General features: G+C 41.6%; 1 protein-coding gene and 1 long non-coding RNA gene across 3 annotated transcripts in view; one reads left to right on the top strand and one right to left on the bottom strand.

Annotated features, from left to right (window-relative positions):
* LOC143740275 (uncharacterized) overlaps positions 1-22,924 on the top strand; it is a 231,033-nt gene that overhangs the window by 165,797 nt on the left and 42,312 nt on the right. The gene's annotated exons all lie outside the window — the stretch shown is intronic.
* Positions 10,866-22,924, bottom strand: part of snapc3 (small nuclear RNA activating complex, polypeptide 3) — a 172,673-nt gene continuing 160,614 nt past the window's right edge. For both annotated transcript variants that reach the window (XM_077232365.1, XM_077232366.1), the window contains one exon: positions 10,866-11,172. In XM_077232365.1, the coding sequence (XP_077088480.1) occupies positions 11,025-11,172 (148 nt within the window). In that variant the 3' untranslated portion in view covers positions 10,866-11,024. The remainder of the gene's footprint in view (positions 11,173-22,924) is intronic.

The raw sequence follows: 22,924 nt of genomic DNA, 5'->3' as shown, positions 1-22,924 counted from the left end.
CAGGTGTTGAGCGCACATAAGCTGTACATTCGTTAATGCAGTGCAATGTGGGACAGAGACGCGATCTGACATGCGTCCCATTTTCTCACAAATCTCTACGTTTATTTAAATAATTCAAGATTGCTCTTATGAGAACACTCGACAAAACTGACATTTTGGCATAATTTGTGTGTGTTATGGTTTGTTCAAGCCCGAAAGAGAACTTGATACTGACGCGCGTCTTTTCTGTGGGTCGTGTGTGTGTGTGTGTGTGTGTGTGTGTGTGTGTGTAATACAGGCAGGATTTAACGGATACTGCGTAATTGCGTTAAACATTTTTAACGCTTCAAACTTTTTTTTTTTTTTTTTTGCGTTGCCGCGGTGGGCAAGTGATGAAACCAGTGTTGCAATGTGTCCCGAATGTTCAGGAACAAGTTTTTCAGTTTTTGCACTTCAGTTAATGTGTAGAAGATAATGTTTACAGAATTTTTTGTAATGCCTTTGAATAATAGGGGGGACGTGAATCGCAATATCGCAGAATCGAATCGCAATACTTGCTGTATCGCAATATATTGAGAATCGCAATAATATTGAATCGTGGCCCAAATATTACAATACTATCGAATCGTCACATTTTTGCCAATTCCCACCCCTATTACAAAGGTACCGAGAAAGACATGTAACGAGACTAGGAATACAAAGTTACATTCATATGCATGATTACAAGCACTTATAGTTCATTTAATACTACGATAAAATCATAGATACCCCAATAGGACATGGGCCAGCAGACAAACAAAAACATATCGAAAATATCTTAGCAATGTCTTTATATGAGGAAGTTATTGAAAAGATCCATGTGTGTGTGTGAGATGGCTTTCGTAGTGTCTCTGAGTTGTGAGAGACTATGGGGGGAGGGGGGCTTGGAATTCCTTTGATGCGGCCAAAGTGAGTAGAAAGGAGGGTACAATTGTCTCTGGAGAGTATCGCAGGGTCGTAAATGATGTCAGAAAGCAATCTCACCCGAGACATGTTGGCACAATGCTGGTAATCTAGATTGCCAAGAGTCCTGATTTACATTCAGAGTTCAGAGTGTAAAAGCTTTGGATTTCAGAAGGAGTATGCATTATTTGTGTTCATATTAACAACGCATGATTGACATGAGGCGCTACAGTAGAAACAAATATTTTGCATTATTTTCCTATTATCACTATAAAGCTGCTTTGAAACCATTTTTATTGTAAAAAGCGCTTTATAAATAAAGGTGACTTGACATGTATGCATAAATGTATACATCTTAGTTTTAACGGTCTTCACATAACACTTTAATATCTTTTAAAAATGATGCAAAGTATGTGAAAAAAATAACATCAAATGTATGTGATTTTTTTTTCAAATAAAAACAATCATCCTGATTGCAATGTTTGTCACCCAATATATTGTTTCACATTTTAAAGTTTAAAGCACAACAGGGTCCTAAATTCCTCCATTGGGATGGTAGTGAAGGTAACCCAGTAGTGAGGGGGATGGAGGGAGGATAAATAGGTGTCCAAAAGATGTTCAGTCAGATGAGAGGGATGGGGCTGTGGAATTTGTATGTTTTATTAGGGGGTGGGGTCATAAATTGTGACACATGGTACCATTTAACTCTCTCTGATGGGATCCATTTGCAGTTATCTGCACTGTTCACACAAGTATGAGGCATTTATGCTCACTTTGGCTAAATGGAATTGTGTCCCTTTTAAAAATCAAACACTGTCATACAGTGCCTTGCTCTCTTATTTGTCATTGACACTGAAAACTCCTAGTTCCTAGAGGGCCACAGCCCTGAAGAGTTTGGGTGCTTCTCATTTCTTATTTGTGCATCCTCGTTTCCTTTCCTCGCTTCCTTTCCTCGCGTCTCAGCTCCACCCCCTGTAGGATACGAGGGAAGGGTGCGAGGAAAGAAAACGAAGACGGAGGAATCGAATTAAAGCTTTTTTTTATACATTGGAATACTTGATCACTCGAGCGTCACTTCATAGCGTCATCAGCAGCGCTCAAATGATCTGCCCTCATGTTGTTGAATTTTGTTTATTTAAGAAATTCATAAGAAATAAAGCAAGATACCCTGTTGAAATATGTTAGATATGTGGTTTATATAAACTGCAAAGGTAAAGAATAAATTAAAATGATTGTGACCGATATGAAGGGGGAGGATAATTGATACGTGCGTCACGTTTAGTCAATAAAACACTTCCGCATGACTCCTCTGGAAGCCTCCTCACTCCTCGATCCTCGCCTCCTCGCGGAGCAATTAGAGAATTGAGATGTCCTTCAAGATGGCTGAGCTCGATCGGTTTCCGGGTCATAGGATGGAGGACGGAGGAACGAGGAGACGAGGAGGGATATTGAGAAGCACCCTTTAGCTTCGACTGTAATTAAACACACCTGATCCAGCTCATCAAGTCCTTCAGGCTTATTTGAAAACACAGCCATCTTGAAGGACATCTCAATTCTCTAATTACACCGCGCGGAGTCGAGGATCGAGGAGTGAGGAGCTTCCTGAGGCGTCATGAGCGAGGATACACAGGTGTATCCTATGCGGAATGTTTTTATCGACTACACGTGACGCACGTATACATTCTCCTCCCCCTTCACATCGGTCACAATCTTTTTAATTTATAGTTTACCTTTGCCGTTTATATAAACCACACATCTCACATATTTCAACAGGGTATCTTGCTTTATTATTATTCATTATGAATTTCTTAAATAAACAAACTTCAACAACATAAGGGCAGATCCTTTGAGCGCTGCTGATGACACTATGGAGTGACGCTCGAGTGATCAAGTATTCCAATGTATAAAAAAGCTTTCATTCGATTCCCCTGTCCTCATTTTCTTTTCTCGCAGCCTTCCCTCATATCCTACAGGGGGAGGAGCTGAAACGCGAGGAAAGGAAACGAGGATGCACAAATAAGAAATGAGAAGCACCCCTGGTATGGGTGTTGGAGCAGGGTTGGAACTAAACTCTACAGGGCTGTGGCACCCCTGCTGTATGATTTTTTTTATTTATTTTTTTTAAACATTTGTTTATTGATTTTTTCAGTGACATAACAAAATCAAGAGGTAACAATTCGGGAATCAAAACAGTGTCCAATACAACTAACAAAAAATTAAAATAAAATAAAGAAATAAAATAAAAAAATACAAAACAACCCCCAAAAACAAATAAACAGAACAGAACAAAACAAAAAACACAAAAACACAAAAAGCAGTCACCCACTGCTAAATAAAAGCCCAATATGTTCACTTACAGAGAGATAAATAAAAAACATCCCAGCATGCTACAAATTTCACAAGAAAAAGCTCACAATTAGAAGACAATCAGGGTGGCTACTCTGGAATAGCTGTAAAAGTCAATCCCTCAACATGTGCAAAAAATGGACCCCAGGTTCTATTAAACTTTGCAAGAGAACCATGTATCGAGCACCTAACTTTCTCCAACTTCACAAACTGAAGGATGTCCCTGATCCAAGACGAGTGAGAAGGCGGTGCAGGAGACTTCCACCTCAATAAAATCAAACGTCTAGCCAATAAGGAGATAAAGGCTACAAAGTCAGCTTTATATTTAGGAAGCTGCAACATAGGAGGCAAAACCCCAAACAAAGCGGTACATGCTGTTGGGTCAAATTGAACCCCTGTACAAACAGAAATAGAATTAAATATCTGCGTCCAAAAATTATGTAGTGAAGGGCAAGACCAGAACATATGGGCATGGGTAGCTGGGTAGCCTGACGACATCTAATGCACAAGGGATCGACATCATTATAGATTTTAGAAAGCCTAACTCGAGTGAGATGGGTACGATGTAGAATTTTGCACTGGGTCAAACCATGTCTAGCACAAATTGAAGAGGAGTGAACCCGACGCAAAATGGCCTCCCACAGATCCTCTGAGATCCCTTCCCCTAGATCCTCCTCCCATTGGGTTTTAATTTTATGCTGCGGGGTAAGCTGCAAAGAATAGATAAGATTGTATAAACATGAAATAGCACCCTTAATGGTAGGCAATGGGGTTAAAAAGGAGTCAATTAGAGAGGCAACTGGGAGATTTGGGAAGTTGGGGCTAAGATTGCGAGTGAAACTTCGAACTTGAAGATATCTAAAAAAATGCTGCCTTGGCAAATGGAATTTCTCGGAGAGTTGCTGGAAGGATGCAAATGTACCAGCAATATACAAGTCCCTAAATGCCTTGATGCCGTAGTCAGACCACAAAGAAAAGGCCCCATCGATTAAGGAAGGGTGAAAAACAGGGTTAGCTGATAAAGGTGCTAGAAAAGAGAAACTCTGTAGACCAAAATAGCGTCGAAATTGCTTCCAAATTTTAAAAGTGGATTTAACTAAGATATTATTGCAAAATGGGGAGGGAGAAAAGCTAAGAGGAGCGTGGACGAGAGCAGTCAATGAAGCAGGTTTAACAGAAAACAACTCCATACTCAGCCATGTAGGAGAAACTGGTGCCCCCTCCAGCGAAATCCAAAGCTGAATTACTCTAAGGATGGAAGCCCAGTAATAAAACCTCAAGTTAGGAAGGGCCAAGCCCCCAAGGGTCTTAGGTCTCTGCAACAGCCCCTTTCGCAAACGAGGGACCTTCCTGTTCCAGATAAACTCAGTGATTGATTTGTCTAATTTGTGAAAAAAAGACTGAGGGAGAAAGATAGGTATGCATTGGAAGAGATAAGACAATTTGGGAAGGATATTCATCTTAACCGAATTGACCCTGGCCACTAGGGAAAGAGGCAACAGTGACCACCGTTGAAAGTCCATCCGTATCTGATCTAACAAAGGGGCAAAATTATAATCAAACAAATCTTTAAATCGGTCACAAATCCGGATACCAAGGTATTTAAAGCCAAATGGAACAATTTTGAATGGGAAACCCTGAGCAGCATTCTGGGCACCTTGATTTAAAGGAAACAGCTCACTCTTGTCCAAATTTAGTTTATAGCCTGAAATCTGACCAAATGAACTAAGGATGTCAAGAGCAGCTGGAACTGAGATAGAGAGATTGGACACATATAGTAATAAGTCATCGGCATAGAGGGAGACCTTCTGTTCAAAACCATATCTTGTAATTCCAGTGATGCGTGGCTCTAAACGAAGCGCAATAGCCAGAGGTTCAATAGCAACCGCAAATAAAAGAGGACTCAGAGGACAGCCTTGACGAGTGGAGCGATGCAAAGGGAAATACTCTGAATGGGTGTCATTAGTTCTGACTGAAGCCATAGGGGATTAATATAGCAACTTAATCCAAGAAATGAACTCTTGGCCAAAACCAAATTTCTCCAAAGCGAAGAAAAGGTAGTTCCACTCCACTCTGTCAAAAGCCTTCTCCGCGTCTAATGAGATTATGGCTTCCGACCCTATTGACGTAGAGGGATTATAAACAACATTGAGAAGTCGTCTGAGATTAAAGAACCCATGTCTGTTCTGGACAAAACCTGTCTGATCAGGATAAATTATTAAAGGCAAAACTGATTCCAGTCGCATAGCTAATAATTTTGACAGAAGTTTTACATCTACAGATAAAAGACTAATTGGGCGATAACTTGAGCAGGACAGAGGGTCCTTATTCTTTTTTAAGAGTAATGATATAGATGCCTGATTTAGAGTCTGAGGTAATTTAGAAAGAGTAAGAGATTCATTGAACATTTCTATTAAAACTGGTGCTAATTTGTCAAAAAAGGTCTTGTAAAACTCCGTTGGAAAACCATCCGGGCCTGGACATTTTCCAGACTGCATAGAAAATGTTGCCCGTTTTAAGTCATCTATGGTGATTGGGCCCTCTAACTGCTCAGCAATATCAGCATCTACCTTAACCAACTCCAGTGAGTCAAAAAAACTATCCAGGGCAGACAGATCAGACCCAACCTCAGAAGTATATAAAGAAGAGTAAAACTGTTTAAACTGATCATTAATTTTTTTAGGATCGGTAGTGACGCCAGAAGGAGTATTAATTTGTGAAATCTGCTGAGAGGAGGAAGCCTGTCGAAGCTGATGGGCCAAAAGTTTGGTCGCCTTATCCCCAGATTCATAATAACAATATTTAGCCTTAAATAAGAGCTCCTCAACCTCTTTAGTAGAGAGAACATCAAACTCAGCCTGAAGAGAGAGACGATCCTTATACAGGTCCTTCTCAAAAAATTAGCATATTGTGATAAAGTTAATTATTTTCCATAATGTAATGATAAAAATTAAACTTTCATATATTTTAGATTCATTGCACACCAACTGAAAGATTTCAGGTCTTTTATTGTTTTAATACTGATGATTTTGGCATACAGCTCATGAAAACCCAAAATTCCTATCTCAAAAAATTAGCATATCATGAAAAGGGTCTCTAAACGAGCTATTAACCTTATCATCTGAATCAACTAATTAACTCTAAACACCTGCAAAAGATTCCTGAGGCTTTTAAAAACTCCCAGCCTGTTTCATTACTCAAAACCGCAATCATGGGTAAGACTGCCGACCTGACTGCTGTCCAGAAGGCCATCATTGACACCCTCAAGCAAGAGGGTAAGACAGAAAGAAATTTCTGAACAAATAGGCTGTTCCCAGAGTGCTGTATCAAGGCACCTCAGTGGGAAGTCTGTGGGAAGGAAAAAGTGTGGCAAAAAACGCTGCACAACGAGAAGAGGTGACCGGACCCTGAGGAAGATTGTGGAGAAGGACCGATTCCAGACCTCGGGGGACCTGCGGAAGCAGTGGACTGAGTCTGGAGTAAAAACATCCAGAGCCGACGTGCACAGGCGTGTGCAGGAAATGGGCTACAGGTGCCGCATTCCCCAGGTCAAGCCACTTTTGAACTAGAAACAGCGGCAGAAGCGCCTGACCTGGGCTACAGAGAAGCAGCACTGGACTGTTGCTCAGTTTTGCATGTCATTCGGAAATCAAGGTGCCAGAGTCTGGAGGAAGACTGGGGAGAAGGAAATGCCAAAATGCCTGAAGTCCAGTGTCAAGTACCCACAGTCAATGATGGTCTGGGGTGCCATGTCAGCCGCTGGTGTTAGTGCACTGTGTTTTATCAAGGGCAGGGCCAATGCAGCTAGCTATCAGGAGATTTTGGAGCACTTCATGCTTCCATCTGCTGAAAAGCTTTATGGAGATGAAGATTTAATTTTTCAGCACGACCTGGCACCTGCTCACAGTGCCAAAACCACTGGTAAATGGTTTACTGACCATGGTATTACTGTGCTCAATTGGCCTGCCAACTCTCCTGACCTGAACCCCATAGAGAATCTGTGGGATATTGTGAAGAGAAAGTTGAGAGACGCAAGACCCAACACTCTGGATGAGCTTAAGGCCGCTATCGAAGCATCCTGGGCCTCCATAACACCTCAGCAGTGCCACAGGCTGATTGCCTCCATGCCACGCCGCATTGAAGCAGTCATTTCTGCAAAAGGATTCCCGACCAAGTATTGACTATTGTGTGCATAACTGAACATAATTATTTGAAGGTTGACTTTTTTTTTTTTTGTATTAAAAACACTTCTTTTATTGGTCGGATGAAATATGCTATTTTTTTGAGACAGGAATTTTGGGTTTTCATGAGCTGTATGCCAAAATCATCAGTATTAAAACAATAAAATACCTGAAATATTTCAGTTGGTTTGCAATGAATCTAAAATATATGAAAGTTTAATTTTTATCATTACATTATGGAAAATAATGAACGTTATCACAATATGCTAATTTTTTGAGAAGGACCTGTATATGTTAGGGGATGGGGAGGACGCATAGAAATTATCAAGCTGGGAGATTCGTAACCTCAATTCCTTTAATTTCTTTTTCCTTTGTTTGTTTTCATAGCTGCTGTATGAAATAATTTCACCTCTAATGTATGCTTTCAAAGTCTCCCAAAGAAGGGAGGCTGAGACCCCTGGAGTACTGTTGGTAGTAAGAAAAAAGTCAATTTGATTAGAAACAAACTTAACAAAATCCTCATTAGATAGCAGGCGCGTATTGAAACGCCAGGGGGGGCAGGTACGTTCGCGCTCCTGTATAAATAACTCCAGTGTAGTCGGGGCATGATCTGATATTAGAATAGTATCATAAGAGCAAGATTGAACAGAATGGAGAAAGCGGTTGTCCAGGAGAAAATAATCAATACGAGAAAAGGAGTGATGTACATGAGAGAAAAAAGAATATATTTTACCAGACGGATTAAGAAAGCGCCATGGATCAGAGACCGAGAACTCATCCATAAAGGACAAAATGGTCTTAGAAGACTTTGAGGGCACACCTGGTCTAGTAGAAGAACGATTTAATAACGGATTAAGCCAACAGTTGAAGTCACCCCCCATAATAAGTAGATGTGTGGACATGTCAGGTAATTTGCCGATCAATTGAGTGAAAAAATTTTCATCATCCCAGTTTGGACCATACACATTAGCCAGAATCACAGAATTACTATATAGCTTACCCGTTACAAACACAAACCTTCCATTGGGGTCAGCTATTACATTAGAGCACACAAAAGGAACTGATTTGTGAATCAAAATTGCAACACCCCTAGATTTACAATTAAAACTAGAATGAAAAACTTGACTGACCCACCTCCCCTTTAATCTGATATGGCTGGAAGATTTTAAGTGAGTTTCTTGAAGGAAAACAATATGGGCTCCTAATTGTTGAAGATGGTGAAGAACTTTGCTACGTTTAATAGGCTGATTTAGACCATTACAATTCCAGCTAACAAATTTGAGTCCTGTCCCTGATTGTCGAGGCATCCTAGACTGCTGCATGCCAGTCAAGTATTAGTGTACACTACAGCATAGAATGTATAACAGTCACAGAAATAAATTAAAACATGGGCGACCTGACTAAACAAAACACAAAACACACAATGAGAGAAAAATGAGAACTCCTCACACACCCACCCACCACCCCACGAGCTTCCCAAATAAGACGCGCGCAAATCCCACAAACTACCAAAAACATCCTAACACGCTCCGTTAACAGCACAAACCAGTAGTGCTCATGCGAGTTTGTAATAAAGCATAAAAAAATATAAACAAACACAGTAGCAAAATATGAAAAGTGACTCAAGTCCAAGTGACACGAACTTTTACAGGACAGCTTCAGAAACCGGGTTAAATTAACCCCCAGTTTACCAAACGAACTGCCAGCCGCTTTCAAACTGTAGCCCCAGAAGAGACACCAGACTTTAAGTTCACCTTGACAAAGTCCATCGCAGTGGCTGGGTCCTCAAAGGTGTGTGTAACTCCACCGGGAAGAGTGATCTTTAAAGTCGCGGGAAACCTCAATCCAAATTTCACTCCAGAACACGAATGTAACAGACGTTTAACGTCCGTGAATGCAGCGCGTTTCTTCGCAACTGACGAAGTGTAGTCAGGAAAAAGAAAATGTTTCTTGCCTTGATGGAGAAGAGGAGCCTCGCTAGCCCGGCGTAAAATGTCATTCCTCACGTGAAAAAAGTGCACACGAATCACAAAGGGTCGGGGTGGTTTACCATCACTGGGCTTGGATCGGAGAGTGCGATGTGCACGATCGAGTAGGGGTAACTCCCCCAGACCGAGGGAGTCCATCAGCAGCTGGGCAATAAATTCGGTTGGGCGCCCACCTTCGGCCCCCTCCGGCACACCTACCAGCCGAATGTTGTTCCTTCTCGCTCTACCCTCCAAGTCCTCACATTTGTCGGCCAGCAGTTTTACCTCGGCTTTCAGCGTGGAAACTGTTGAATCCAGTGAAGTTAGCAGGTCACTATGGTCAGTGCACGCGCGCTGCAACTCCGTGATAGCTTGATCATGAGAGCTAAGTTTTTGTTGCATCGGTTCAATTGCGTCTAAGCGCCTCTCTTACCGAAGAAATGTCCGCTCGAAGCTCGCAAGACAGCGAGTCTATTTTTCCGCAAATGTCCCCTTTCAACTGGTCTAACATAGCCCGGAGGTGATCCAAATTGGGCGCACACTCCGGGTCCATGATCACCTTCGGCGGAGATGCGCGCTCAGTCGAGGGAGAAGCCTTAGCACGGCCTGTGCGAGCCGCGTTTCCACGTGAAGTTGACATTGTCGATTGAAATTCCCCCAAAACACACCAAAACTGACCAAGTACTTGTCAAAAAATGTACACCAGCCAAATAAATGAAAAGAAACTGTGTTAAAGTGTTAAAATAAAGACAAACTCGCGGAGCAAAAGGGAGACACGTCCTACATACTCGGTGTCCAACAGCGCCCCCCTGTATGATTTTTAGAGCTGATGTAGGACAATTTATTCAGCAGAGTGATGTAAGCTTCAATATGATTGCTTCATCCATTGACTTCTAGAAATAACATGATGCAGTTCATATCATGCATGACACAATACCAGCTTCAGATAGCATCATTTATTGTTTTGCCTAAAAAGCAAGTACTGTCCAAACCCAGTCATAGATTTATTCATAGATCCAGTCAAAGATGTATTTTAGTAATTTCTGGTTTAAATTGAGATCCCTTCCCTTTTATTAACCACTTACAGTATCCTTCACCATTCTCAAGTCAATGGTCAGATATACTGACCAATTACATATCTTAAACTAGAGCCAATAAACAATTTTAAGCATCGTTTTTGTTCTCAGTGAATGACCCAGAATTAGTCATGTTTGACTAATTTATTTATTTCAGAATTTTGGCTGTAGGTACCAATATTTTCGTCAGTAGCTTGCATTCACATGCGTAGGGTACTTTGTGTGTGGAAGACCATTTTTGTCCGCCACCACCAAAGACCATTTTTGACCCAGTAAAAACTCAACAAATGTTACCAAATTTGGCATGGAAAGGCTGGCACATTTCAGTTAAAATATGTATTGTGGTAGCTACTGATTTGCAGCATACAAAACACTTGTAAAACCAGATTTTGTTTTTATTTAGAAAAAAGTGGTGAATATATGGAAAAATGTCAATACATTTACAAACAATATGATTTGGTGTAATACCACTTAAAGAAAACTTTATTACTGTATAGTCTAAATAATTAGTAGAACATAGTTTTGGTTTGGTATCAATTAAACGTGCCTGGATCAACATAAGCATAGGCCAGGAAATCTCCTAGTTTGTTCCCTTTATCGTCATAGTGAAACATTCGAAAGCACTGTTCACAAAACAGGCAGGGGTCCGTAGGGGCAAGAGCATCACTGGTTGTTATCCACCTGCCATGCAAAGATAAAACAACTTCCTTTCACTATACACAAAATAAATATTAAGATTAATACATTATAGAACTGTTCAGTTTTAAATACTAAAACTCAGAAACATAACCATCCCCCGTTTCCCAACGTAGACATCCTACACTGAAAGCTTACTGTAACTGTGCGTTCACAACGCCGGCGGCGAGCTCCAACAAGGGCGGCACAGCGAGTCTTGGACGGCGAATACAAAAATCTGAATTGAACTGAACTGAATTGAAATTTAACTGGTCAAAAGAAAAATCATCTAATGAGCGATCTAAAAATCGAAACAATTCGGATTAAAGGGTATTTAGAATTACGTTTTTTAAAGTGCTCATGATAATACCGTGCATGGTCTTTACTGCAATATAGATGACACTGACACTGTTGTTATATTGACACAGACTACACAGAGTATTCAAAGCGCTTGCAAAATGCCAAATTAAACCGATAAGACAATGCAGCAACCGCCATTTCAAAAGTATTTTTTCAAAATTCATCCCTTACCCTTATCTTCTCACTTTCCTCTCTTTCCCCTACCCGACCTCTTTTCCCTTCTCTGCACCAAACCTTTATGTCCTCTTCATTTTCAAACACTGACAAGCAAACTTTATCCAAGTTATTATTGCCAAGCTTTTCTGTCTGAAGCCCTTGCCTGGGGCTTCGTTGTAGCCCTATGTAACTGCTTATGTTGCTTATGTAGGGCAGGCCCTGGCAGTTTTCGATTTCCAAGAGTAAAATAAGGTCCGTTACTAAGTGTCCCCAACAATATTAAGTGTTGGGGGCACTTAGTGCATTCAAAACAACAATACTGTTGAATATTGACACTACTGGTTGAGAACTGAACTGAGCTGGACAATGAAAATCACTGTTTTATGCAGAACTGCTTCATAGATTAAATTAATTTAATGATTGATGATCTTTACAACGGAACTGAATCAACTGAACAATGACACTGTTTTCTTTTAGAGCAGTTATCACTATAAAGCTGCTTTGAAAACATCAGTATTGTATAAAGCGCTATATAGATAAAGGTGACTTTACCAGGGTTGCTGCACACTTTTTAAAGTCAAATTTAAGGTTTTTTAAGACCTTTTTAAGACCTGAAGACATTAAAATTAATACCGTTCATTAGGGGTGTGCAATATCGACAAAAATATATCTCGATGTTTTCAGAGTTTTGTTAATAATAATTAGATGATATTTTACAGATTTTGTTTTTGTGTTGGAACCATGGCTGGAACCATGGCGCGGCCACCCCCTAAATTTACATAAGTACTAAAAAAACAATACATTTAGAGTTTGTAAAATACACACTGATGTTTATGGAAGAGGTAATAATAATCCTTTCCATTATAATTCGACACGTTTTATTCATATCAGATACACATTGTGTAAGTAACTTTAACATCGGCGTCGCGTTTTGGGCGTTTTGAGTGTCTTGAGCGTCAATCAGAAAGTTGAAAGTAGCTCAACAGTAGCTTATGGTAATGAGCTACGACGCGGTTCAGCGGCAAGCAGCGGCTAAAGTCAGCAACCAATCGGAATATAGACGTCCTCCGCGCTGGCTGATTCTGGAGAAACACACGATGTAAACTTTCGTTCCTAACAAAAAATTAGTTCAGATAAAATGGAGGAGAAGCTAATAATCGCCGTTGCTGGGTTTCCTATCATTTATGATATGACGTTGTTTGCTTATAGGGACCAGTTACAAAAGAATGAGGCATGGGATAAAATAGCTGGGATAGTTTACATTTTTGTTCTTAAAGTTTAACTTATTTTAACTTGAATGACGCGTTTTTTAAAATGCTATGACATGCGCGAGACGCGGCAAAAGACACAAAGCTCGAGCACACAGTCTAGCGCGTGTTTACATAGTTAAATAGAAAAGCAGTGAAGTGGAATGCAAAAACACCAATCTCATGTGACATTTCATGTTGAGACACTTCTCTTCTCCCTGCTACGTCAGAGCGACCAAAGCTTCCCCGTACTTTTTGACAAGCGTCTGTAAGGACTGGGCTAAGTGGGTGAATCTGAATAACTAAATACATCCTGCTAAAGACCAAAAATCTCTAAATGTAAATTAACCCAACACACACACACACACACACACACACACACACACACACACACACACACACACACACACACACACACACACACACACACACACACACACACACACACACACACACATTCCCCCACCAGTGAAGACCCCACTCAGGACAGAGCGTGGTGTCCGATTACAAGACATTTTATGACTGATCGGAATGTCCCAAAGGAAGTGGATTCCAAAGCGAAAAGAAACTTATTTTCTTTAAAAGACATTTAACCAGATATATTCAATGTGTTTTTATGTGTGTCCATTTGCCCATGTCACATTGGAATGACTATGATTTTATCGTAGCTTAAAGTGAATTATAAATACCTTCATTATGCATTTTAAATATAACTGTCTATTCCCATAACTTGTACACATAGTTCTGGACACCTCCAGAATGCTTTCGGTGTGATCAATCAGAATACGTACAGTAATATCCAGTAAAATATAGTTTACTATATGTTCCATCTTTGGAGTGAAAAGAGACCAAAACTAACATCACTGGTGTTCTTAGATAACAGCGTTTACGACCCAAAGGAATGTTCACAGAACTGTGGCTCTGTCTGAATTCTAACCGAGGAGGAGAAATGAATCCTGTATTCATATATATATATATGCTATTATATATCCACTTGAGAATTGTATGAACAATGTATCTAAGTTCCCTATTTCATGAGTTGCCTTTTTGTGGTTTGGTCTATGTTTCTCTACAACTCTAATGCGATAATGTTTTAAACTTTGCCAACTAATGTTTAACCAATCCATTTTTGGTCTCGATAAACTCCAATCTTCATTCCACATTTGTTAATTGACATTACATTTTGCTAAACTTTGTGACACATTAGTATTATAAGAATTGTGAAGATTCTTCTCTTAAACACCCAATGAAACTAGAGATTTAAATGCCTGGTTATAACACAAAGGGTCATAAAATCTCCCTCCAAAGGGACAGCTCCTGATTGGACCCTCTTCCAAAGAAGGCGGAAACGTCAGGTCTTCAAAAGGACTGAATACCAGTTTATCGCGCTCTTACCCTCTTGTCCTCGTGTCATAATGTAACGTCTCGCCTCCGGGCGAGCTCTTCGCCTTTCTTTTATTTGTTTCTAGTTTAGTTTGTGTTTTTCAGTCTTAGATAAGTCTCCGTGTTTAATTCCAATCGACGAGTGAAAAGAACACCGCGTGACATATCTCTTCAGCAAATCCATCTACAAGGGACCTTTAAACGAGCGCGCGCTCGTTTTGAAGGAGAAACACGTGCACATGACCACGTGGCGAGAGACGCACACACGCTTCTTCACCAGCCATGCAAAGATGTGACGTTAACTCCGCGTGATTTCCCCGTAGAGATCTTTATTTATTTTCTTTGTTAGTCAAAGTTTTGTTTTCCGTAGTCGACTCTGTTCACTTCCACAAAGTGAAACGAACTTAGCCGAACTATTTTCCTTTGGTAATGTTACCCCAAAGACTTGGAAACTCTGTTCAACACGCGCGCCAAGCAGCACCCAGTGACGCTTCCTAAAGGACTCCGCTCACGCACGCGCAGGAATGCCGCGACACAGAGAGACCCAGAAACTTAAGTATATCTCTTTATAGAGCTTCTAAGAAGCATTAAGATGATGTTTTCGTGTTGTTACAGACAGGGGACTGTCAGGGTGAATGTTGCCAATGCTCTCTCTCTCCCTCTTCCCCTCTCACACGTGTTTCCATTGTCCACACTCTATGCATTTCTCGTTCATCGATGCCTTATCGTGTTTTGTTGTTTATTATGTTTGTAAATACATATATCCCATGTAACCGTAGTAAATACATAAGTAGTTCTGCCTTATTAAATTCATTATATTCATTTGATTGATGTACTGCCTTTTTGCTCATTTTCAAGTCCCTTAAGTGTCAAAAGATCTTATAGCAACAAGCTTACAAATTAAAGATACTTTAAAGAGTATTTTGTTTATAGAGCAGGAAACCCAATTCTTGTGGCCACAGAATTGCTTTTCCTGAAATCCTATAAAGTAAGATGATATTGTGGATTCCCACAAATATTAGTCTGACAATTGAGCTAATTAATTTAGCCTGTTTTGTAAGACGTGGTCCGTGTAGTTAATTGCAATCAACTTGTGGTTAAGTGCAAGGATACACAGACATGCATGCAGGTAAAATGACATATCATCCCTTATCGGGAGTTTTATTAACATGTAAGACTGATCTAATCCAAACATGTATGAATAATTATTAATTACCAATTATTAATTATGATATGCAAATTCCCCACGGATTAGATCCGCCCCAGAGTCTTTACATAATTGGTGGAGAATAATGCAGGCACATTTTAAACTTGTTTTTGAGCAATTCAGTTTCAATCGATGTCTATATTGTGATTTAATATTGTACGCGCGCCTCGAGTGAGCGAACGCAACGCGAACTCACTGGCTGACTGATTAAAGGCACAAAGCCGAGTCCATTTCAGCACATTAACAGCTGCAAAATAATGTCTAACATTCCTTTTGCCATTGTTAATAACTAAAAGTAAAACTATAGTTTCATAGTATTAAATTTGTCCAACAAAAGACGAAGAAACCTCTTTTGAATTGTGACATTTTAATGTTAAACTCCCCTGTCCGAACGATATTCTTCGGTCAGGGTGAAGACTAGATTTAGTGAAACGATGCTCTTTCACTATTCTTAAGAAAGGCCTGATATTATAATCGTTAGATTAACGATGAACTCCTGGTTAAACATTGACGTAGCTACTCAATTGTAAAAAACCTAAAGCATATTTAATCATAAGTGCTATTTGATAATATGTCATGGGAGTCGAAAAAACAGACGAATATTTCCTGTTTTATTTTGCACGACGCAGCGAAGCAATCCCACCAGACGTGTTTGTTAAAATATAGCACCAAAAAAAATCCAAAACCTAAAAACAGTTTTAATCATAAGTGCTATTTGATAAATGTTATTTGGATCCGAACGACAGACGTATAATTCCTGTTGTCCATATTAGTGTGTGGAAGCGAAGAAATCCTTCCGTGCACACGTGTGTCGAATAGAAAAAACCCGCCGAGGTTTAAAATTCATAAGCGAACACGTGTGAATCATAGCGCTAATTGTTTTATGTGGGAATCGAAAAACCGATGCCTAATTCCTGTTGTCCCTAAGTTTGTGTGTAGAAAAAAAATTCCTGCCACGCCGTTTTGTGAAATATAGCCGGAAAAAAAAAACCCGCTGAGATTTTATTTTGGATAAGTGTGATCTTACAGAAAACGAACCGTCTGCACGCTCAAATTTGAATCACACATGGAAGCAGGCTGGTTGTTATTCCGCTGACAAACACTAGAGGGCAGCACTAAGGCCTAAGTGCTTGACAGTTCTCGAATTACGCACCGCCCCCTGACTTTACCCTCCATGAGCGAAATAGCGCCATCTCGTGGACACTAGTAACGAGGTCGTCCTTTCCTAAACAATCTCTCTCATCACAATTTCAGATTTTTCCAGTGAATTTCTGAAATTGTGTTTCTAACTTTCAATGCATGTGCAAGTTCCAGTTTTACTAAAATGATTTCACTCCTGACTGTGTACACTTATTTTGAATTTGGTTCAAACCACAGTTGAATTTAAAATTTAAAAGTAAGCAGTAGCAGTTTCTGATGACCACTTAGGAGGAATGCGCCCCTTGTGGCCTCCCCCCTCTACGTCAGCTCATCACTTAGTTCCTAACATCATTCTTTTCTGAAGTGGCTTTCTCCCAGTTTGTTTTATTTTGGTTATTATCATTGATACCTCACCGTAGTCGTGATCATCATCAAATATAATGCCAACCTTTAATTTCCTACACTTATTCAAATTTGGTTTGAAACAAACAAATTTCAAGATCAATTTGAATTAAGTCTCCTTTCCTGTTGGGAATGGTTTTATGGCTTTATTTCTATATTTCCTTTTTCAAATTATTTTTAATAATTTTGATTTGATACGTTACGTTATGTATTTGATATGTATTTAAACCAGTTTGAATGCAATTTAAATCAAGTTCTCTGTCAGCCAGGTTGACCACTAAGAGGAAGTGGCCCAAGACCACTAAGAGGAAGTGGCCCAAACCCTTTGTGGCCCAAACGAGCCACTACAGCTTGCTTCCTCCTGTGCTCTTCCTGCTGCACTTAATCTCTTCTCTGAATGGAGGCTAGGTTGTTCTGATAATTAACATCGTCATAATTCCCTTTTTGTTTGTACCATAATTTTAGTAAAGCCGTTGCCTTTGATGATTTTTCTACAAAAAATAGACACTCAATTTGATTTAGATAGAGAGAGCTTTAATTCACGTTGAGGTTCACTTGTCCTTCATCCTGTTTTGTGTTTGTAGGTAGAAATTTCTCTCGTGCTGTGGTGATTTGACAGTCATCTCTGCTTGGGGCCCAGCAAGCTGGTTCGTCTGACCTGCGTCACCAGCGCTGACTGAACACGAGTCTCGGACTTTCCTGTATTTCTCCGTTGGTGCAGCCCGCAACACGACATCACCAATTTGGCACTGCCGGTTGTGTTCAAGGTCGGGTTGCGTGAGGGCACACATCGGTACAGATGTGCGGAAGGGCCCGGGACACTGCTGTCAAGTGTTTGGGGACGACAGAAAGACCAACCACAATGCTGACTCCAACCCGAATGACCTCAGTTCACCCCAGGGAAACTAGAAAAGGTATTAAATCCATCACTTAGTATTGGCCACAGAATCTAGAGATTCCCCCGGTCATTGAAATGTTTGGCTCCCTCCTACTCTCCGAGCCACAAATCGCAGGCTTAGGCCTCCTCTTCCCCTGTAACACTTCCTGTGTACTATTAACGCCATTTCGTTACAGACCTTTCCATCTTGGATGGTTGCATGTTACTTCAAACTTTGCTATCTTGCCATTGCTGCTTTCTGTTGTGCTCTGTTCCTTTCAGTTCACCTGACCAAGGTCGCCAGTGACTCAGAGCCCCGAGCCAAGAGCATCGCAGACGTGGACGGGCTGATGGCGCACAAACCAAGCCAAAGCTCCCACGACAAAGACCGGTCAGACACGTCAACCTCACTTGCCAGCTCATCGCACAAGCACGTCTCCACGAAAGGAGCCGCATCGCCCTGGAGCACGAAGTTGCAACGCTAAGGATGCAAGCCGAGGATGACAACGACCCCGAGCTACAGAAGGAAGTGGAAAGACTTCAAACTGCCCTATCTGATCTTCATCTGCACATAGACCAAAGAGTGCAGTCAGAGAAAAGAACCAGAGAGGAACTCAACGAGAAACTCCAACAAAAGTGAAGCCCCTTGCAAAGAGCAGAGACTGAACTTAAAGAGACTCGAAAGCCACGGCCTGCGAAAGAAACTCGCAAGAGGCCCGTGCTACCCTCCACAAGCTCGTTCACCAGAGACAAGATCTCGAACACGAACTTGACACCGTTCACACAGAGTTGAAACCCTCTTATAGACTGCAGAAGGACCGGGAAGGGGAAACGCACACCACAAAGTTTCCCTGACCAGCCAGTCCGCACCTTTCAGCCAAGAACCCAGAGCTGTACAGGGGGGTGAAAGCCCACTGTTCAAAACATCACCAGCCAGCCCACAAGAACCCCCGTCAGCAGCGAGGGGGGAAGAGCCTTTCCAGGAGAGCCCCGGCCACTAACCACGGTATGGCTCCCAAAAGACTTAACAAGCTGGCCAGAAACATCCCTGTGTTCACTCCGAACCATGCAGGAGGCCACAACGTGCACACCATCCGCAGGACATTGACTTTCACTTACAAACTGTTACCAACGTCACCGCGTGGGACAGATTGTACCTGCTCAGAATCACGTCCAGTCGTGATGCGCGCAGCTTCCTCGACCGTCAACCAGAGACAGTCAAGTCGGACTACCAGCCGCTGCGGCAGGCCTTCACTAAAGAATTCTCTGATCCAGAATCAGACCAAAGACTAATCACAGCCATGGACCTCAATCAGTCCGGCATGGAGGATGATTTCAACTTCAGAACTTTGTCTCTCCGAAATCTGCACCTCACAGTGAGTCATCATCTAGACATCCTGGCCTGACCACATAGCATGACTACTCAACAGCTAAAAGAAGCTTACACAAAGCAAAAGACTGTGTCCGAAAAGACTTTGAAAAATCCCACAATCTACTCTGTCTCTGAGCCCTACTCAGAGCTGCCTCTAGAGGGCGCCCCACAACACCATAGCCCTGTTTACAGAGAGTCAAGACCGTTCCAGGCCAACAGAGGGCAGCACTACTGCGATAGTGCTCGTCCAAGACACCAGAGCGAGGGCTTTGACAGATTCTGGGACCTGCAACAACCACCCGACCACCCAAAAGGTGGAGCCACATGGGAAACCGACCAATGGCCCCGAAAGAGCCGAGCCCCATCGACCAGACCATCAAGCCCAGACAGCCCAGAGCGGAACCCCTCTCGACATGCCACTGGTAAGCACAAGTCTGAACCCACATCAGAAAAAAAAACAGTGCCGCCACATCTGAGACAGCTGAGACCCTGAAGTCGCTGAAAGAGCTTCTTCACAAAAGACTTTCCAAAGGAGACAAGAGGGACAAGACAGACATCCTATGTCTAAGCGTAAGACCTGAACCAGGCAACCAGAACACTGCTCGTCAGCCTCAGAGCACAGAGCTAACTGTCACATCACAAAATCACCCAGCCACCACAGCTGACAGCTGCACAGCCTGAGCGACACAGCACAGTTTCCCACAGCTGGGTCCAAAAGCCCAAAATACCTAGAAATGCTGCTTGTCTGTCTGTCTCCGCAGAGAACTACACAAGACCGGCCCTAACCGCCCATCGATCACCACACCAGCCCCTACGCTAAGACTCCTGGGGAACCTGATCGAAAAGGGGGTGGCCCGGAAACTCTACCTAGCCATCACTTTGGAAAATGAGGTGAGCCTGGAAGCCCTGGTAGACACCGGCTCAGACCTCACTTTAATGTCAGCTCAGCTCTTTGAAAGACTCAGCGCTAAAGCTAAGAGCAAAGATCGAACTCTTATACCCCAAACGTGTGAGCTGAACGTGCAGTCGTACAGCCAGAACAACATCCGGCTCGAACAGGTAGCTCCCATTCACCTGACAGTCTGGGCCCAAGTTCAAGAACCCCTCCCCCTCCAGTCACACGGGTCACCAAAGCTAGACTGGCCGGTCACAGAGGTCACGAGAACTACAACAAAGCCAGACTTCAAGGTCACAGAGTTCCCAGGAACTCCAGCAGCCATCCATGGGTACACAGCCTCAGCACAAGGTCAAGATTCAAGTTCGCTACCCTGCACCTTCCAGCTCGCCAAAGACCACACAATGCCCACTCAACGATGCGTGACCTAATGCAGAAGGCCTCTAACACAGAAGGCCTCCTCAGAAAGAATTCCTAAAACCCCAATGATTTTGAACTGCAAAACCAGAAGACACTGCACGAACACAGTGCACGACTCTGCTAAAAAGGTCCCTGATCAGCATAGGACATAGAACTTGTAAAAGTAGATGAAAATATGTGCTCAAAGAGTTGTAAAACTCTGCATTCGTAAAATTAGAATTTTACTGATTTAAAAGAATCTTAAATGGACGTGTAAATCTCAACGGCCAACAGACTATGAACGACTCTTTTGAAACAAACAGTTTCTAGATGCTGGTTGAATTGGCACTGCTAAACATTAGTTTCCATGACAATGAAGGGTTACAGGAAACACTAGCTCCAAATAAGGCATACGTCACCTTGACGCCATAGTGTTTGAAAACCACCTGAGTTTAAACTACTGTTAACCTACAGGTGTGCATTTGATCATTGCGATCCAAACGGAACACAACATGCGATAAGCATTTTGATCACTGGTTGCTGGCTTGTCTAAATGCAGATAAAACAATAGCTGGAATTGACATCTCTACTGTAAGTGAAAGAGTCTTAGATTTCCAACTAATATAAGTAAGTTCAGCAGTAAAGCGTAAGTCTGTTTGACAAAAAAAAAAAAAAATTCTCATCTCAGCAGCTTGTAAACTGTACCGATATCTATCCTGCTTTGGTTAAAGAAATCCAAATTGCAGTATTGCTAAACCTGTTTCTGACAAAGAAAGCTCAGGACAGTGTTATATATACGTAGACCTGGGTGATGCTCCCCTTTCTACAATGTAAAGGCCTTACAAATTATTGTTAGATTGATGTAATTCACCTAAAAATTTTAGCTGCATCTACAAGCGGAGAGCTACCTAGCGATCAAAACTGTTCACTCGCTGAAGAGCCAGCATTTATGCATGAGAGGGACGTAACTATATAGGCTTAGACAAGCTTTGACTTACAGCAAATCTATTTCCTTACTCTGTAAACAAATAGAATAAGTTGTGTAAAGTAAAGAGAAGAGTTCCATGAGTAAAATTAGCAAATGCCAAAACACATTTGCATTTTACTAAATGTAACATCAAGTTCTTGAAAGACTTAAAGTATAGGCGCCCCCTTTTAACCCGTTTAAACATGCATAACTCAGTAAAATGTGCAGACATTCTTCAGGTACTGTTGAATTGTTCTGACATGCTCTGGTTCCCATGACAACAACTGGTCACAGGAAGTGCTAACTTGTGATGTCACTTTGTAAACAAACCAGCCTAGGTGGCTAAGCTAACCTAACCTAGCGTCCATCCAGCTTAGGCTAAGCTAACCTAACCTAGCATTCATCCAGCTTAGGCTAAGCTAAATAATAACTTCTACAGTTAGCAGTTAGCACCATTCACTTGAAGCCTTAATTACAGCTTTTGTTTACACAGTGCAAAGTATTCTAGAATACTTTCTTTAACCCCAGTTAGGGTTTCTAATTCTTCACTTTCCGTACTTTCAATTCTTCTCAGCTAAATTTCACCTTCACTAGTTAGGCGTAGTCCTGGCTGAGCGCTGTAGGCAAAATTTGCAGATTCCCTGTCAATTAAACTTAAGTTTAACTACATGTAAACTGTGTAGCTAGAGAAGAATTCTTATAGTAATGAGAATTTCCATCAGCATGTTGATTAAACCTTTGGAGGGACACACACAGTGTGGTCTTAAAGGAGAACTCCGGGCAATTTTTAAGTTAATCTTGATCGTTAGACCTTTGTGAGTACTGACTATAGAAAAAAAAAACGAACCGGATTGGTGCTTGCTACGCGGAGCTGCGACCGCGAATGCCCAGAGCTCCCACCCAGCTAAAACGGCAGCTATGGGGGCATGGACATAAAGAGCGTTTTTGAGCCTCTTAACAGACACAAAATGCAATTAAAATGTCTGTGCAACATGAACAGGGACCCTACATGTGAACAAGATGCGTTTAGCAACTTAGCCATTGTTTCAACTCACCTAAATAGTCTTTTAGACGGCAAGCTGTAGTCTCGCGCTGCAGTCCCGTGCTGTAGCCGGAAAAGGTAAACAATGTCCAGGTGGGAGGAGCGTTGATCATGTGCGACGAGTTAAGATCAGAGTTGTTTACAAGTGAAGAAGAAATGGTTCGTGTTTGTGCCTTTACGAATTGTGGCAACAGAATGCGAAAATATAAGAGCTTAAATTTTCATCGTCTTCCTTTTCACGACCTCGAGATTCTGCAGTTGTGGCTATAGTTGTACTTCAACTTGATGTGCAAACTCCCGTAGAAGTACTA

Source organism: Siphateles boraxobius, unplaced genomic scaffold (assembly GCF_051911475.1).
Source record: "Siphateles boraxobius isolate OS27281-9 unplaced genomic scaffold, OSU_SipBor_1 17, whole genome shotgun sequence".
In the NCBI taxonomy this organism is placed as follows: Eukaryota; Metazoa; Chordata; class Actinopteri; order Cypriniformes; family Leuciscidae; genus Siphateles; species Siphateles boraxobius.
The sequence above is the reverse complement of the archived record's forward strand: the minus strand, read 5'-3'. Positions and strand labels throughout refer to the sequence as shown.